At 38.2% G+C, this 18,561-nt stretch overlaps 1 protein-coding gene across 2 annotated transcripts in view; it reads right to left on the bottom strand.

The window, feature by feature from the left end:
- CRIM1 (cysteine rich transmembrane BMP regulator 1) overlaps positions 1-18,561 on the bottom strand; it is a 155,017-nt gene that overhangs the window by 25,618 nt on the left and 110,838 nt on the right. For both annotated transcript variants that reach the window (XM_008493977.2, XM_030447108.1), the window contains one exon: positions 5,731-5,859. In XM_008493977.2, the coding sequence (XP_008492199.2) occupies positions 5,731-5,859 (129 nt within the window). The remainder of the gene's footprint in view (positions 1-5,730; positions 5,860-18,561) is intronic.

Here is an 18,561-nt window from a genome sequence, read left to right as displayed (position 1 = left end):
ATGCCACTAGTCCTGCTTCTATTGCACTAGACCTTAGTAAACCCAGCATATTATTGTGATCTTAAGAGATATCTGCCAAAGGCTTTTATTCTAGTGAGAAGACAGTGTTTACTTGGCATGAGTTATTCATCTGAATTCTACCATCTTCAGGGATTACTTCCACTATCTTCCACAAATGTACTTAAAGAGTTAATATTTCTCTTCTACTTAGACTATGTACTTTTTTCTAAGCTTTAAATTTTTAAGAAAAATGCTTCAGTCCCAATTTTCCATGGCTGTATTTCACTAACTGAGGTCTCATACATAATAGCTATTTCTTTTCACATGAAAACAAAAGGATAAAAAAGCATCCATTTACTGCCAGGTCTACAAAATTATTGAAAAATCCATGATGTGCCCTTCTTGCACTAAGGGAGACATCCAAGATTGTCTTTATTTTTACAATCTTTTTTTTTTTTTCTTTGGAACTTGTTCCTAAACCAAGGTAACAATGGGAGATAATTGTTACTAAAATAGAGAAGTGTTACCTAATTTGTATTTTCCTTTAATACTTCCAGCAATTTTGTGTTGTCTGAAGGGTACATTTTGCATGATTAGCGTGTGGGAGTATTTGTCCTACCTCAGTTTGATATCAAAATAAACTTAAAACACATGGAGGGTCGCACTCAAAGAGCTGTGGTCAGAGATGGGTGTCCAAGTGGAGATCAGTGCTGAGTGGAGTTCCTCAGGGTCCGTATTGTCGGCGACAGTGGACAATTCAGTGGGATTCAGGGCACCCTCAGCAAGTTTGCTGATGACACCAAGCTGTGTGGTTGACAACCTGGAGGGAAAGGAGGTCATCCAGAGGGACCTTGACAGGCTTCAGAGTGGGGCCTGTGCAAACCTCATGAAGTTCAACAAGACTAAGTGTAAGGTCCTGCACCTTACACAAATACAGATATATAGAAGCTAAAGCTTCTGTATAGCGCAAATGGGCAGAGAATGGATTGAGAGCAGCCTGGAGAAGAAGGACTTTGGAGTAATGGTTGACGAAAGCCTCAACATGAGCCCGCAGTGTGTGCTTGAAGCCCAGAAAGCCAACCATATCCTGGGCTGTATCAAAAGAACTGTGTCCAGGTCAAGGGGATTCTCCCCCTGCACTCTCCCCTTATGAGTCCCTGACCTGCAGTACTGTGTCCCCAGACCTGTGTCCAGTACTGAATCCCTCAACACAAGAAGGACCTGGAGCTCTTGGAGCAAGACCAGAGGAAGACCATGAGGATGATCACAGGGCTGGAGCACCTCTCCTATGAGGACAGGCTGAGAGGGTTGAGGTTGTTCAGATTGGAGAAAAGGAGGTTCCAGGGAGACCTTTTAGCAGCCTTCCTGTACCTAAAAAGCACCTACAGGAAAGCTGGGGAGGTACTTTTTACAAGGGTATGTAGTGACTGGAGAATGGGTAATGGTTTTAAGTGGAAGGAGGGTAAATTTAGGTTAGGCATTAGAAAAAAAATTCTTTAGTGTGAGGGTGGTGAGACAGTGGAACAGGTTGACCAGGAAAGTTGTGGATGCCCCATCCCTGGAGGTGTTCAAGGCCAGGTTGGATGGGGCTTTGAGCAACCTGATCTAGTGGATGGTGCCCCTTTCCTTGGCAGCGGGGTTGGAACTAGATGATCTTTAAGGTCCCTTCCAACACAAACCACCCTATGATTCTGGCTAGGCAAATCCATCCCAAACTCTAACTGCTGCATGATTAACACACAGAAAAGAGTTGGGATGTATTCTCCCATTCCAGTCCCTATGAAGGTTTTCTTAGGCTTTTTCCTATCATCACTCCATACACTTTTTCAGAATCCTAACTGCTGCTATTTATAGACAGCCCATAGAGGCACCTCCCTAATTTTCTCAAATCTTCCAGTCCTGCCCTCAAGCAATTCTGCAATTAAACCAAATCCCACAGAACCAAATGCAAACTTCATGTTTGAATTCCACTCTACTTTATCAGCTATAAAGGGAGTTGGTTTGAGTTGCCAAAACATTGAAGCCCATGCTGCAGATGTCTGCTAGTATAGGCTGAATGTTAGTACCTCCTTTTTAAGTCCATAGAAGAGTACATTTTTTTCTCATTTAAGGAAAAGGTATCGATGCTCATCCAAAAATATTTCTATATCTATATAGCATGTAGGGGTGGTTGTATGCCTAGAGAACTGTGCAAACACTTCATACACCAAGATTTCTAATTTTTGAATAGTGATTTCATGGTTTGCTTTGACAGATAACAGAGACCACAACATGAAGAGAATGATGTGCAAGGAAAATGACTCATTCCAGTTTGCTACAATTGCATCTCTCCATAAGCAGCCTAGAATTAATGAAACTGCGTAACAGTTGCATCTTGTAACTGCTAAGATATGCCTTCTAAATGAAGGAAATAACATTAAAGTTGACATCAATGCACTAATTTAATTCAATTTTAGTAAGATTTGAAAGGTTAAAAATACTAAAGCCATACTGATATACCTTGAGGCATACTTAGCTTACTTACCCCAATTTACTTGGGGTAGGACACTTTAGTGTAACTTGTAGGAGAGATTTTAAACGTTTTTTTCATGAAAATAACACATAGAATGGACAAAGCCTGATAAAATAATGTCCCTCACTGCAGACTCTCACTGAACAATGATTTAGTGTCCAGCAGCAACTATCAGATTTTTAATCCTAGTTTACTGCAATCAGTCAGCATTACTTAATGTAGTCATCTTTGGAGCAACAGGAGAGAACTCCTGTTCTTCACAAATATCACAAATAGCTGACACCTCTGGTCTTGTTTCATTCTGCCTAATGCATTCCTTCTCTTAAAGACTTTGATCTACTCTGTTTCTCCCTATGAAAGCAAAGGCCTAGACACTACAAACACAATAGCAATTGTTGCACCCTACAAGTGACAATTTTTTGCTTTTTACTTTTTTCTGTTTGTTCCCTGTTCTTGTAACATTTTATATCATCTTCCTCTTTTTTTTTTTGGTTGGTTGGTTGGTTGGTAATGCATTTCTTGTTTTTCCTACTGTCTACTGTTTAAGTTTTCAGTTTTCTTCTTGGTATTTTGCAGTGGTTCTTCCTGGATTATCCTGGATTATACTTTTTTCTTTTATCCTCATATGGTGCTGCTTTAGCTTCTATATTCTCCCAGTCTGCTCTTTCTCCTTCATCATTTCTGGTTTCATCTCTACCTACTGTTCCATTTCTACCTACCAGCCTACCACTCTAACCCTCATCTCTATCTGTGCTCACACTCTGGGTCAGGGGGGCTGGAGTCTGCCTCTGCTTATTACTTTTAAATTTTGTTCCACTATAATGCAAAAACAAGCAGAAGGACAGTGGACAAAGTAAACTACTTTTAAAATTGCATTTCACTAATATTTCACTACTTTCTTCCTTCTCATTCTGTAGTTGCATTGAGTCAAGCTGTATAAGCTTGGAACTAAATTACAGTAAAGCACCAGCAAGTTTCATAATACAGTAGTTAGATCATTATTTCAAATAAACCTGTTGCACTGATTTCTGGCTACAAGGAAGTAAAGGAAGTTAATAATGGGGAGCAATTTACAGTTTTACTCTGTGTTCTTACACTTTATCATGTTACTTTTATTTTGGCTGAAATAGATTGAGGTGTAATGAATCTTCAGCAGAGGTATCTAAAGAGAAATTGATAAAAAGGAAACTTTACTGGGAAGAGACCAGTAGTATTAGGATATGATGACTTCAGATAGTATTGGGGAGGAGAATGGCCTCCTTTTATTCAGACATTTTAGATCTGACTCAGTTGAGCAGCTTTAGACCAGCAAGAACCAAGTGGCAGCAGTACAGACAGTGATGTTCACAAAAATACACAAAAGGCTACATGAGCTAAAGCTAATACACAGTCTCACATTCTTAGAGAGACAAGACAGAATTAAACTGGTTTGCACACAAAAGTATTACCTCAAAATGCAGAGAACCAGCACAGTACATTCTCAGTGTATCTGACCTAGAACTTCCTTCTTCTCGGTCCTCATACTTGACAGAAAAACACTATTGCTGTCATTTTGACTGATAACCACCAAGTAATGAAGACTCCCAAGCAGTTATTTTTCTTCACTTCTTTAGAAAAAAAAGGTTTCTGCTCTCTGAATGACTGAGGAGATTTTCAAGCAATCTACAATTTAAACTATTTAACTGAAAAAAATATGGCAAAAAAATGATATCATTGTTTGCTCCAGACAGTTTGCTACTGCAAAATGAAAATAATTTCCAGAGAAATATTTTCAAACCTAGCAAGATAAAAATTGCTTTTAATTGGTGCTTCAGCACAATTTAATCAGGAACACTCCAAACAAAGCCTGAGACTTTCTGGCATGTGGGATATGTACATATGCAGCCTACTAATCTAGGACAAAAAGAAATGATCCTTTGGGGCCATGGGCATCCTGTGCACCAAGACAGAGAGAATGACTGCATGCACAGGCACATAGATTTGTTGTGTATTTCCATCTTCTTGTTTATGTCAAACTCCCCAGTGCATTTAACAAAAGTAAACAATAAGAAAAATCAAATTACAATCCTAAAAGCAGAAAACACTTCTATTTTGCCCATAGGAAAAACTAAGGCAGACATGTATGTGATAGATTGGATGCAGTCAATGGAAAGCCACCCTTGTCATGAACACAACTTGAAATCAAAGGTATAATTTGTGTATTGCCATAAGGACATTATGTCCTGTTATACAATTACCTGTTATTAAGATGCCCTGCCTTTTACCTTATGGAAATAACATATTTCACATAAATAAGTTTTCACAGAAAAGTTTAAAAAGCTAGGACAACCTCTTTTCTTGTTCCTCAAGCAAGCCAACAATCCAATCCTAAAACTCTTTACTTTGTACCAATTAAGAGTTTTATTTTGACCATTTCTACTGGAGACTCCAAAAATAGTCAAATTGCTTTAGAATGCAGCAGAGAGCAGGCAGACTGAAATGGAAAGAAGAGGAACAGAGTAATGCTTTACTACTGAAAGCCTCAGAGGCTACAAGGAAGCTGCAGATCTACAACAGAGTTACAAAGAGTTTAAACCTAGTGCTAGGTTGGGCTGGTACTCAGAGTGATGCATCCTACACTTGAGGCTTGTACTCCACGGGCATCCTTTGCTGGGTTACTCCAACAACCAAACTGACCTTGCTTTTTTATCTCATCTGTAATTGTTCAACTTTTAAGGAAACACATACAGAAAATACTTTTTTTGCTGCTTCAGAACACACTAAGTTCTGATAAGGCACAGGGATTTTCTTTGGGGAAGAAATAGATGTTGAAACCTTCCAGGCATATAATTTTCAAACATTTATCCTCCTAGCCTATGTTTTGAGGGAAAAAAGCTAGAATTGAAAAGAGGTTGCATAGGAATAAGTTCTTAAAGTGCACAGACCTACATGCTCTTATACTCTTTACAAACACACAATTAATTGTGGAAGTCCCAAATTACTACCTTTGCTACCTAGTTGTTACTTTTTACCCGAATCCAGACATTTCATATTTTCCTCCAAACACATTTTAAACAAGCAAACAAGCAATGCCAGAAACCAGGAACTTATCCTTAAAAGATGAACAACACATACATACTAACACAACATGTAAGGAACATAATGAGTGGACAAACCCAGCATTTTCACACACAGCTTGATACAAAAGGTAGAAACCACTGTATTTTTTGCATACTCACTGGTTTTGCACTGACAAAGGCGACAACCATTTTGGTCCAGCTTGAAGCTATAGATACAGTCTTTTTCAGTCAAAGTGCAGTTCACCAAAACTTCACAGGTGGGTGGAGCTATTGTGATATACGTTGGTTCTGAAGGTAACAAAAATAAAACAAATCAATCTGAGATTACTGGAGTATTATAATTAAGTTTACAAAAATTACAGTGTACTTAATGCGCAGTGAAGAGAAAAAATTAATTCAGTTTGCTTCTGATGAATGTTCTTGATACTGTTGAAACAACTGAAGAAACAGACTTTGCTTTGAAGTGATGTATGCTCATCATAAGGAGAATAAAGTTGCATAAAATTTTTGAAATGTGGAAATGTGAAAAAATTGCTATGTTGCTTTGTTTGCTATGAAATCAACTTTCCTGCAAGTTCAGTTTAAAGTAAAATACCCTTTTTTTGCCTGCATTTCTCCAAATATATTCCATCAAAGCTTTGAGTAGATTTTTTTTTATTTTAGATACCAAAGAGTTTTCTCCAAAGCTCAGTTGATTGATACTACCAAGCTGCAATCCAAAACATGTGACTCAGTGGATCAAATCTTTCTCCATGTGAACAACATCACTTCTATTGAAATTTAAAGCAGAAGAGACTCTGAATACAAGAAGGGAACGTACGATATACTTCATGTGAAAGATCTTTGGAAACCATTTAACTATTCATTGAAAACACCACTTCTTACTTTGCAGAACCAGATTATGTTTTCTGATGTTCAGCATATTATTGCCAATTATCAGGTATAATACTTATGTCGTATTACTTACTGTCCAACTTACTGTTGGACACCATCTGAATATGCTGAAGCATGAAATTTGTTTTAACACATATGGTAGCCAGAAATAGTAATGGGTTTTAGTATACAAAGTAGTTATAATGAAATATCCAAAGACTTAGGAAAATAACAAGAAACCTCAACACTACCATCACAAAATAGGATGCAGAAAGTGTGAAACATTTACTTTTCAAGAATGACTTTTTGCTCTGCAAAACTTATTTAGTCTATCTTGTGCTTTTCACAGAACTCAATCACTTAATAAACAATGAATTGATAGTTATGAGCATTATTATCATACTAAGCATTCAGGAAATACAAAGTGCATGACTTTTAAAGAACCGTTAGCTTTTGTTTCACTGATTCAATTCAATTCGTCCTGTTCCTCTATATCAAGAAATAAAGAAAAACATGCTTAATAAAAATTCAATACACGTATGGGTAGATTATAAAAATATGGAGAAACAGCAGAGTAAAAATCAGGACAATAAACCATAGTATGTTTTATACAGCACACACATTTTCATGGACTGGAGGTGCCAACATCTTGCAATCTCTCATACTCAAACCAAACACATAGAAAGGAAGATTTTGCCATCCTTACTTAAAGGCAGCCAGTCCTTACTCTCAGACTGAGGGTTAAATATGACTCAATGTTCATTAAGTTGCCAGAAGTATGAACCATTAACCAAAACACAAACTTCTGTGCCTACCAGCTCCATGTCCAGAAAGCAGCTTTTGCACCCATGCTTCCCAGTCAAGTGACAATTATTCTTTGAATGAACTTTTCTGATTTCACAGTCTTTCACAATTTTCAGCTTTCATAGCTAGTCCCCAGCCCTACTCTTCCCTTTACAACAGTTTATACAGCAGATGAACATTTTTAATCCTTGTAAAATTAGGTCAGCTAAGTTTGTAGTTTGGAGGGGAAAATGGCATGAAGGACACCACAGTGAAATTAAATGACTTTCAAACTTCAAGGAGCTCACAATTCAGATTGCTGAAAGTTGCAAAATAACATTCAAATTCTGTTGCTTGAGTAATTTAGTACGAAAAGTAGCTAAAGGCTTTATATGTATACAAAACAATACCAACACCTTGTTCAAATAAAAGATAGAAATGTGTGTAATGGCAATCATGTATTTTCTAATTTAAATTAAATCTTTTCCAGATATTTTTTACAAGTTTCATATAGATTACTAGGTTCAAGGTCAAAGAAAAGATTTTATAAGTTTGCATGAATTTTCATTTCACAGTTATGAGTTTGCACTTGTGGTATGGAAGAGTAACCACAATGAGCAATGTATTTTACCATCTATGGACTACCAAACTAGACTTTTAAAAATCTCAGTGAACTCTTTGTATTTATTTCAATTTATTTCAATTTCATTCAGTAAACAATCAGTAAACTAAGTATACTAGTGTATCAGTAAACCATATACATGTATATATATATATCTTGTGTGCATATATAACCGTATCAGTCAACTATCTGACTGAATCATGTTAATATTTTATCTCTGCAATTTTAACAAACCATTAGATTAGAAATCAAGAATATTTTAATATACAATAATAACATGATACATCCCTGAAAATCCATTAATTAGCCTCATTTATTTAGGATTCAGACTATCCATATAAGCTAGTATTGCAACCAAACTGATTTTTAGCATCTGGTGGCTACTTGGAAAATCCCTTTCCTACCTCACTCCATTCTCTGACCAAAATACCCTAAACATGCAAAAGACTAAAATACAAAAATTACCCTGAAGGTTACTGGTCAGCCAGCCCAAACCCTACACTTTAAATGACAAAAAAGCCACAGTAATACTTATACTTACAAGATAAAACCACTACAAATCATGAGTCATTAATGCTACCCAAAGCCAAGTTCACAGACACTAACAAGATGAAGAACTGAAGGAGACCAGAGCTTCACCATCTGACTGCAGAGCAGTTAGGTAAAATCCGTGGAAAGACCCCATAAAACTCACTGCAGGTTGGTAGTCATTGGTCCACTTGGGTGTAAACTAAACCTTGAGAAAAACAAGATTTTGTTCCAGCTCCCACTATTGACATTCAACCCTCAAGATAACTTCTCTTTAATTGCAGGTATAATTTAATATCTTGAAAAAAAAAAAAACCAAAACCAAACCAGTGAGTATTTGTTATATATTTTTGTGGTGACTTGTCAAGCCTATAGTTCTGTGGTTTTATGCTCTCTTCTTTTGGACACATCTGCACAAGATTTTTTTCTCCTTTCATGCATCCAGTAATGAGGTATTTCTTGCAAGGGACAAAATTAAACTGACATTATATTGATCTGAAGCCTTCTACTCATTTCTTGTTCTGTTACCTCCCACTTTTGTGTTTGTTCTCAACATCCTCAGTGTTTCCAGATAAGTTTACAAATCTATTTTCTCTCCCTCCTGTCCCTAAAGGTAAACCCTGAGATACAGTAATTGTATATGCATGCCTGCTTCTCAATGAGGTGCAAGTAGAGGACAAAAGAAATAATTTCATTCCCTACCCCCACATGTGCAGAAATGCAGCCAGAAAAAAAAAAAAAACAAAAAACCAACAAACCCAAAAACCAACCCACCAAAAAACCCCAGCCCTTTTCACTTCACTAGACAAGACTCAACAAATAAAGCCAGCTCTGCTCTGCCAGGCTTCTGGCTATTTGAACAGGCAAGCAGTAGCTAAGCTTCAAAAAGCAAGTACCACTGCATGATGTGAGCCAGGCTGTCACTGCTGCTCCTGCTAGAAATGGCAGAAGAAAAATCCAGTGCACAAATGCACAGACAATGGGTGGGAAAAAACTGTCTGTGTGCTTTACCAACAATGAAACTATGCTGTAGAAAGAAAGAGAGAAGAAGAAAATAAAGAAAAGTGGATTGAAGAGAGTCTGGATGAAAAAAATGGCTTTTTAACAGAGGACAGGTTTTGGTGATGTAAAGTGCTTATATAGAAGTTTGAATGCAGATTAGAACATCGTGCTTTCCGTATACACTCTGAGTCCAATATTTTATATACTAAATTTTAATGCAAAAGATAATTAAATTTCTTGTTATGAGTTTGGTACAAATCTTTGAGTGAATTTTTAACTTACTTAACAACAACTGAAAATATTATGGTATGTGATCAAACCCCTTAATCTCATTTATTCCATCTTGAAATCAAGCTGTGGATTTATGGGGAAAGAAGACATTGACATCCAAGAAATGCCTCGAGCTGGCTTTGTTCTTCCAGAGCCTACATTAGCAATGCCAACCCAAAAACTGGATGTCTCAAAGAAGGAGTTGTCAGCATGGAATAAGACCATCTTTTAACTGCTATTTTTCTACCCAGGATACTTTTGTTATATGAACAAAACCAATCCCCAGGCCCCTCTATTTTCTTTTTTTTTTGATTTTTGAGACTTTCAACTTCTCTGACTTAAAAATTAACTCTTCACTGAAGTTATCATTCAATGAGAAGATTTCTGAGAGACACTGACACACTGAGTGAGTACAGCACAGAGCCACCAAGCTGGTCAGGGGCTGGGGCGGCTGGCAGATGAGATGCTGAGAGACCAGGGCTTGTTCAGCCTGGAAAAAGAGGTCAAGAGGGGCATCCTACAGCTTCTACCACTACCTGATGGATGGGTAGACAAAGGCAACAAGGCTTGGATCATCTGGGAGGTGCTCCAGGCTAAGGTGAGAGGCGATGAACTCAAGTGTGAACACGGGACATTGCAACTTGATAAAAGTTGCTTTTTTCTTTGTTTTTAAACCACCTGGAACCCATCAAAATAGTTTGTATTTTATTTGTATTACACTGACATTTGTATATTGACTATTACTAGCATGCTTAAAAACAACTTTGTATGTTTCTTTTCATAGTTACTATAGAACACACACAGACTATATTCTAATCAAGATATTTAGAGGAATTATTTGGAGAATATTGCTCATGCAACTGGAACATAACGTGTTCATTTATTTCTACCTATGCATAACAAAAGCATTATTTTAAAAAATTGCAAAAAAAGCATGCAAAAGTTTTTTGGAAGGCTTAAATTACATTCAAGATAATTTCAACATACAAGTTGATACCTAGGGTAACACATTAACCCTTCAGACACACCAATCTAACTTACTATGCAGCATAATGAAGCCTAAAAATAATCCTAAATTTAAACAGGAAGACCATGTATGTAGTCATAGCTGCTGGATGAGAACTGAGATTGTATGCTTCACTGCTAAGTGCTACAACTTTTCAACCTTCCCTTTCATACTCCCAGCTTGTTAACATGAACCGGGCTATAGTTCAGTCAGATAACACAGACTGACTCCTTGTGCAAAATACCAAAAAGGCTGGAACAAGGAAGTAAGTGTTTAGTGAATAGCTTTATTTCCCAGCTTCACTGGGAAGCTTTATTTCCACCTGTGAGCTTCACCACATATGGTTGTTTTCCCTTCTACCCCCGACTATAAGTAGGTATGTCTGCAGTATAAAAATAAAAATAAATTAGTTCCATACATAATTCTGCCCACTGATATTTTCCTTTCTTATAACAATCACAGAATTGTCGGAGTTGCAAGGGACCTCTAGATATCATCTAGTCCAACTCTCCCACTGATGTAGGATCACCACGAGCACATTGCACAGGACTGCATCCAGCCAGGTTTTCAGTATCTCCACAGAAGGGGATTCCAAAACCTCCCTGGGCAGCCTGTTCCAATGCTGTGTCACCCTCACAGTAAAGAAGTTTTTTCTTATATTTAAATGGAACTTCCTACTTGTCCTGTCACTGGGAACTACTGAGAAGAGTCTGGCTCCATCTTCCTTGCCCACCCTCTAGATACTTGTAGATATACCCTCAGCCTTTTCTTCTCCAGGCTAAAGAGTCCCAGCTCTCTTCAGCCTTTCCTCATGACAGAGACGCTACAGTCCCCCAGTCATCTTCATCTTCATCACTCTCCTTTGGATTCTCTCTAGTAGTTCCCTGTCTCTCTTGAACTGGGGAGCCCAGAACTGGATGCAGTATTCCAGCTTTGGCCTCACCAGGGTAGAGTAGAGGGGGAGAATGTCTTCCCTCAACCTACTGGCCACACTCTTCTTTATGCAACCCAGGATTCCCCTGGCCTTCTTGGCAGCAAGGACACACTGCTGGCTCATGGATAATTTACTATCAGGACTCCCAGATTCTTCTCATCAGAACTGCTTTCCAGCAGGTCCACCCCTAACCTATACTGGTGCATGGGATTCTTTGTCCCCAGGTGCAGGACCCCCTCTGCCCCCCTCTCCACCCTGTCCATGTCACACTGGATGGCAGCACAGCCCTCTGGAGTGTCAGCCACGTCTCCCAGTTTTGTATCACCACTGGACTTGCTGAGGATACACTCTTATCCTATAATCTCATCCAGGTCATTGATTAACATGTTGAACAAGACCCTACTGACCCCTGGGCAACACCATTGGTTACAGGCCCCCCACTCGACCCTGTTTCATTGATTCTAATTCCACCCCACTGTCCACTCATCTAGCTGCCCACACTTCCTGAATAATTGACCTTTGAATAAGGATCACTGGTACTAAGCCACTAATTCAAAAAATAACTGTTTGAAGTGCACACATTTAATTTACAATGACTTTGAATCCTAGAGAGAACAACTGATGTAAAATAGCAGTGCATTTAGATCCTACAGTGCCTGGTCTTTGGGATATTTGGAGAAAGTGTTTATCATAAGCTCAACAGAAGAGAGCCAAATATCTCACCAGAAGCATGAAATGAAAACCTTTTCTGAGGGAAGAAGGAGAGATGTGTTAAAAATCATGTTCTACATATGGAGAAAGACTCTTTTAACACCAATAATAAAGAATAAGCCTGTGTTTGGGGAAAGTGAAATAGCTCCCTCTTCTGTAGTATTTTATAATCCACATTACCTCTAAAACCATAAAGATGTTCTGATCCTATGAAAACTGAACCAATTTAAAGAAACACAGCATCAGGGCATTCAAGGATTTACTACAAAATACAAGGAAAAAAAAAAAAAAGTGAACAACAGAACTTTTTACCTAGTGCTTTATGTGATAACTGGCTATAAACTGGTCCTGAAGGGTGTGCTGCTCAACAACATTTCATTCAAGTCTACATACTTGTTTGAATTTTGTCTGCTGTCCAAAAAAGTTAACTGCAGCCTACTAAGCAGCAGCATGTGTGTTTACTTAAGCTTCCTGTAAAAACATTCATATCATTCCAAGAGTGACTAAATGTTTTCCATCCTCATAGTTCGCATTCCAACCTTCCCCACCCCTTCAGTTCATTACATGAAAAATATCAGTCCCGAGTCCTGGGCAAGAGAATTTCCTTCCTGGGCTTGAAATACTTAATGCCTTGCAGGAATTTCCCCCACCTCCCCTCCCCCCCCCCGAGTTCAGCTATGCATTAACTATCAGAGTTCAACAATTGTGCATCATATAATTACCTATAAAAATGTACACAAGGACTTAGGATAATTTTCTAATGTCACAAATAACTCTGAAAATGTATTCACTAATGCTTCCAAACACATGCTTCAGTTTAACAGACTTTTATTCCAAATTTTATTCATACTGTCAAGCTGGAACTACTTAGATATGTATTTTTCCTAAAAAGTAACTACTAGAATCCAAGATTATTTTTAGTGTTGCAAACTGAAGAAGCCTCCCTGTGAACCAAAGCTGCACGGTGATTTTTTTCTTTCTTGCAGTGATGCAATCAAAATAATCACAAACTTTCCACTCCCAAGATGTGAAATTTTTGTCTGTTGTAATAAATTCTATCAGTTTTCAGTTTAAAAGGCATGTATACCCTTCAAGCATATTTTAATGCTTTTTGACTATTTTAGACGGAGTGAAACTAAGATGCAACCACCTTTATTAAAGCAGAATCAATTAAGCCTGGCTACCAAGAAATTTCCAAACAGGTGAGGCCATTCAGTAATTGTTATTAGGTGAAGATACATCATACACATTAAAATAGTGTGCATCTGGGGCAAATCTAGGAATGTTTTAGGCTCTGAAGAGAATTAGAGAATCACTGAAGTTCTTTATAAGGGAGACATCTGTAGCTGCACTGATACATATTCATTAGGATTCCTCCACTATTTGTCCTTTTAGTAGTCTTCCTTCCACTGAACTTAAGGATGTATCACTGAAGACTAGGAAAACATTATTTTCTACTAGTATAGTCTTCCTGACGTTCCTAAATTGGGAGAGACTTTCAATGGCAGTAGGGTTTCATTATGCCCTATATATTGTGTGGTTCAACAGCCTCAGCTGCCTTGTGCAAAAGTGCTATACTAAACCATCATCTGGCAAATGTAAGCCCAATTCTCTATAGCACGGAGTCTGCATCCCTTAATTGACTTTGATGAAAAGGTTGGTTGAGAACTGCAGAAGAATAACTCATGCTTCATGCTCTAAGGAGATCTCTGGGCCCAAGACTTGTGCTGGTGAACACTGCTCAATACCCCTGACTTCATCCTGCATGAATCAAATGTCTTTTCACTGGACTCTGAGGCCTGCTTTTACTTAATGAAGTGTTGGACATGCTAAAGGAACTGAACTGAATCACATCTCAGCTAGAGTTTGGAGCCCTTTATTGATGAAAATGTTAATTTCTTTTTGTGAAGATAAAGTGTCAGCCCTAATGACAGCGAAGTAATGCAGGCCTTATTCATGAAAATCCTCTGAGGGGATTTTGTTTAACACTCAGGTTTTCATTCACAGCTTATGCTGGCACCCTGCCCCCTCTACCTGAGGGCTCTCACGCAGGATGTACTGCAAGATAACCCATTCCTGCAAGTCAGCAGACTGGGTGTTGCAGCTTTCCCTATGAATTTCCTGAGCCTCTGGGATATGCAATGGAACAGAAGCAACCACAGACTTCCCCTAAGGGACATTTTTGGCATCAGTGCCAGTGCTGAGCACTTGTATTTATTATCTTGTTGAGAAAAAAAATAATCAGGTATTTTCATACTATGCTACACAATATTTACTTGTGAACACAACTATTTTTCCAGTTTGCAGATGGTGGTCCAATGATGCAGATGGCCTGAGAGAAACATGCCTGTTTCTATCACTCTAGCTTGTCTGGTGTTACTGATATGCTATTATACATCAATACTAAATAGCTATTTTAGGCTACGTGTAGCCACTATTTTTTGTTGTAAAATTAATTGCATAGGAATTGTTACTTAAACCACACCCTTTTCATTTAGAAAATTAAAAATTGTTAGCTCATTGGAGAAGCAAGCAGTTCTGTAAGCAGCAGTACTCTAACAACCTGAAAGCCAATGGAACTGGTTTTCTCCTGTAGGAGAAGTACACAGACCAGCTCTTGTGAAGAACCTCTGAGCTTAAAGAAGGGTGAGTGTATACCAAAATCCTGCAGCCCCTTACAGCACTTGAAAAATCACTTTCTGCCCTCCATTTAGCTGTGTATTCATTGTATCTGTAGAAATGGGCTCTCTTTGAGGATTCCTTCTCCTGCAAGAAACCATTGGCCCTAAAACTGTGAGGAAATCAGAATAGGCCAGTGTGATTACCTAAGCCTTAGCTCTTAATGAAGACAGTATAGAACACAAAGAAAGAAAAAACAGAATAAGTAGATAATAGATAAAACAAACAAAGGCAAATCCCAAAGGACCAATATCATTACAGCAGCTACAGAAGCTATACAGAAGCATCCATCAGAAGCTTAAAACTAATTCTTTGTGCTAGATCCCCAAAAGGTGATGGTCCTGCTTTTTCCCAGCTCCCACCTCCCAGTGAAAGGAGGTGCCTGCCTTGAAAAGCTGCATGGACTGAAGAGCTTGAAGTTGGGGACAGGTTGATAAAGGAAGGACTTTCTCTCCACACTACACTGTCTCAATGCTCCTATGTCTCTAGCCTTACACCTTATGGATGCCTCTTGCTTTCTGCCTCCCCTCCAAATCAGACACACCTCAACTGAGCTGGCTCCCTACCCACACCTGGAGCTTTTACCTATTCACTCTGTGATCAGAACCACCCACAGGCACTGCTCTGTTGGAAAACTGGCAAGAAATGACAAGAGTGGATATACTTTATTAAGAGGTCCTGCCAAAAGGGCTTTGATCACTTTGCTGTTTACGTAAAAAATACCCATTAGCTACATATTGGTGAGCCACAGCCATCGCTTGAAGAAGTACACTGAAAAGTGCACAGGAATTATTACAAGTACAGCTTTGAGTTATTTATAAAATTTCCTGAACTGAGACTAAAAATACAAACTGTGATGCCCTTAATGCATCAAAAATTTTAGTCACAGCATGCCACAGGAAGACTTCTGTTTTCCTTAATGACTTTCTGCTTTCCTCTAAATCATCTCTTCCCTCTCTATTCTATTCCTTTTTGCACTTGAAGGCAGATACTGTCTCATTCCAACCATAATTTTCTCTTTAAATTAAACCAACCCAATTGATTCAGTCAGTCTTCCTAGAACATGTTTTACAAAGCTTATTGCTCTCCTGACTATTTCCAGCCTATCAACATCTCTTTCTGAGGAACAGTGTCCAGAAAAGGATGGAACAAGGGCCTGCAATATCAGCTAGGGACATAGCTATCCACAGAATAGAGAGCAAAATGGATTACTTCAGGTCTTGCAAAATGTATTCTTCATCACTTCACCATGGTGTTAAATCATGTTTAACTTTTTTGTTTGTTTGTTTGTTGTTTTTTTTTTTATTGCTAGTAGTTCTTCACTAGGTGTATTGCATATCTTTTTCATTAGTAACATTAAAATCAAGGGATTGATTTGTCAGCCTGCTTCCCATCCAGGACTTCCTTCTCCCATAATCCCACCAAGCATGCAGATCACTGATGATGCACAGTGAGTATTGGGAGCAGAACCTTGTCAAACAAAATGTCCCTCAGGAAAAATCAGTGAGAAGCTATTATGGGAAGCTATTAAAAAGGGGAAGGAGCACCAACCCATGCAGCCTTAGCTCCTTAAGAGAACAGAGATATCAGTTGACTAGATGATGGCAGAAACCAAGCAGAATTTCAGAAAGAACTCTGCTGTCATTAAAACTATGCAACCAAAATTTAGGAGAGCAAAATGTGCAAAGGAAGCAATGCTTTCAAGGCCTGTCCTCTCACAGTACACACACTAGCACTCACCAAGCCAGTTTTCATCATTTTCATCATTTACCCATAGGCCTGGCTAACTGGGGAGCTCCCAGTTAATCAGAGATTGGCAAATGTGATGCCCATCTACAAGAAGGACTGGGAGGAGGATCCAGGGAAATGTTGAGCATCCTTGTTTGTTGCCCTAAAATGTAACTTCAAGAAGTTTGATGGTACCCTTGATTAGTTAATTTCTTAGGGATACATTTATTTTTATTGCACGATATGTGGATAAGTTTCACATGCTGAAGCAATTTCTCATAAAGCCATCCAAAGCTACTTCTTGCAAACTGTACTTTCTATATCTTGGCTTCTAGCATCTGAGCTCACTGCTGAGTCTTAATAGTCCAGATTTTTGACCCTTGAAATATTCTAAAATCTATATTCCTTAAGTTAAATAACTTGGCATTTTGGAGTATAATAATCTGTTTTGTTTGGTTTTTTAAACCCCTTCTTTGTATGAATTACAACTACTTTCACTGGTTGCTGGATCCACCATTTATGTAATTTCACTATCCCTTGATTGTTTACTTGGTGTTCCTTTGATAAAACATGCTGCCAAGTCAAATGTGATGCTTAAACTTAAAATTTAGGAAGTTGCTCAAAATGTCATTCAGTATTATTCTCCTCCAGATGGTAGACTCAAAATCAGATGACTACAATTAATTGTACATCATGACAAAAAAAAAAGTCAGATTATTTTCTGAGAAAATATAATTAAGATGACACAAGACTCTTATTTAATTATTGATCCCATGGTGCTATGGTGTCAGTCTTGATCTGCTTCACATAGTTTGAACCACAAGTATAATTTAACATACAACCCTCCTAGTAAAAACAACAAAACTTTTATGAACTTAAGTAGTAGCTAACTACCTCTGCTTACAAGAGTAAAAACATGATATAGTGCAGAATTACCTAACACAGTCCAGATGAACTAACTTGTGTCCTGAAATAACTGTAGAGGCATTCCTGTGATTAATGAACTATGTTGCAACATTTATTAATTAACGATGGAAACTTGCACTCTGCCCTGTGTTTGCTTCCCAGCATTCACCATATTTATCTTAGTGGGATACAGAAAACCATTTAATCCAGTTGTCTCTCACCCATTTTCTCCCATGTGGAACAGGAAAACAGAGACATTTGGCTATCCTTCTCTCACTGGAACCTCCTCTCCCTCCAGCGTATTTAAAATATATTTACCAACCTCTCTCTCTCCATACTGCCTTCCCAGGCTTGCTCACATACACACTAAATAATGAGGGGTGGCAGGACATGCTCTGTGGTACCCATCCTGAGGGCATCACTGGGGGTGTAAAAGCAGTCAGTGTGCTTACTCATCCCACAGTTAGTTCAGTTAAAGTGGCAAGTGGCAACTGGCAACTTTAACACATTATCTGACACATTCTGTGTATCTTGGGATGTGAATTTTGGAATGAAATAGCACCTGTAAGAAATCTTAATGCACCTTGGATTTATCCTAAAAAGTACCCCAGTGAACAGGAATGGATACTGCGACCCAAGAAGGGCTCTAAGACACATACAGTTACACAAAATTAATTTCATTCTAACAGACCTGGAACACGAAAAAGTAAGTGGTAACTCACTGAACATCCGCAAGCATGTGTTCACTGTGAAGATGGCTCTGAAGACACATCGAGATTAATCATTTCTAAATTTATCAATTTGGTGTTTTTCGTGAAGAACAACTACTCCATAAAAAATACCTCTACATGTATATATATGGATTTTTTACAATTAGTTTTTTTATGTCTCTGTTTTCAAATCATCACATTTCCATTACCAGGCTGGTCAAATATTTATGATTCAGTT

The sequence above is a fragment of the Calypte anna genome, chromosome 3, assembly GCF_003957555.1.
Source record: "Calypte anna isolate BGI_N300 chromosome 3, bCalAnn1_v1.p, whole genome shotgun sequence".
In the NCBI taxonomy this organism is placed as follows: domain Eukaryota; kingdom Metazoa; phylum Chordata; class Aves; order Apodiformes; family Trochilidae; genus Calypte; species Calypte anna.
The sequence above is the reverse complement of the archived record's forward strand: the minus strand, read 5'-3'. Positions and strand labels throughout refer to the sequence as shown.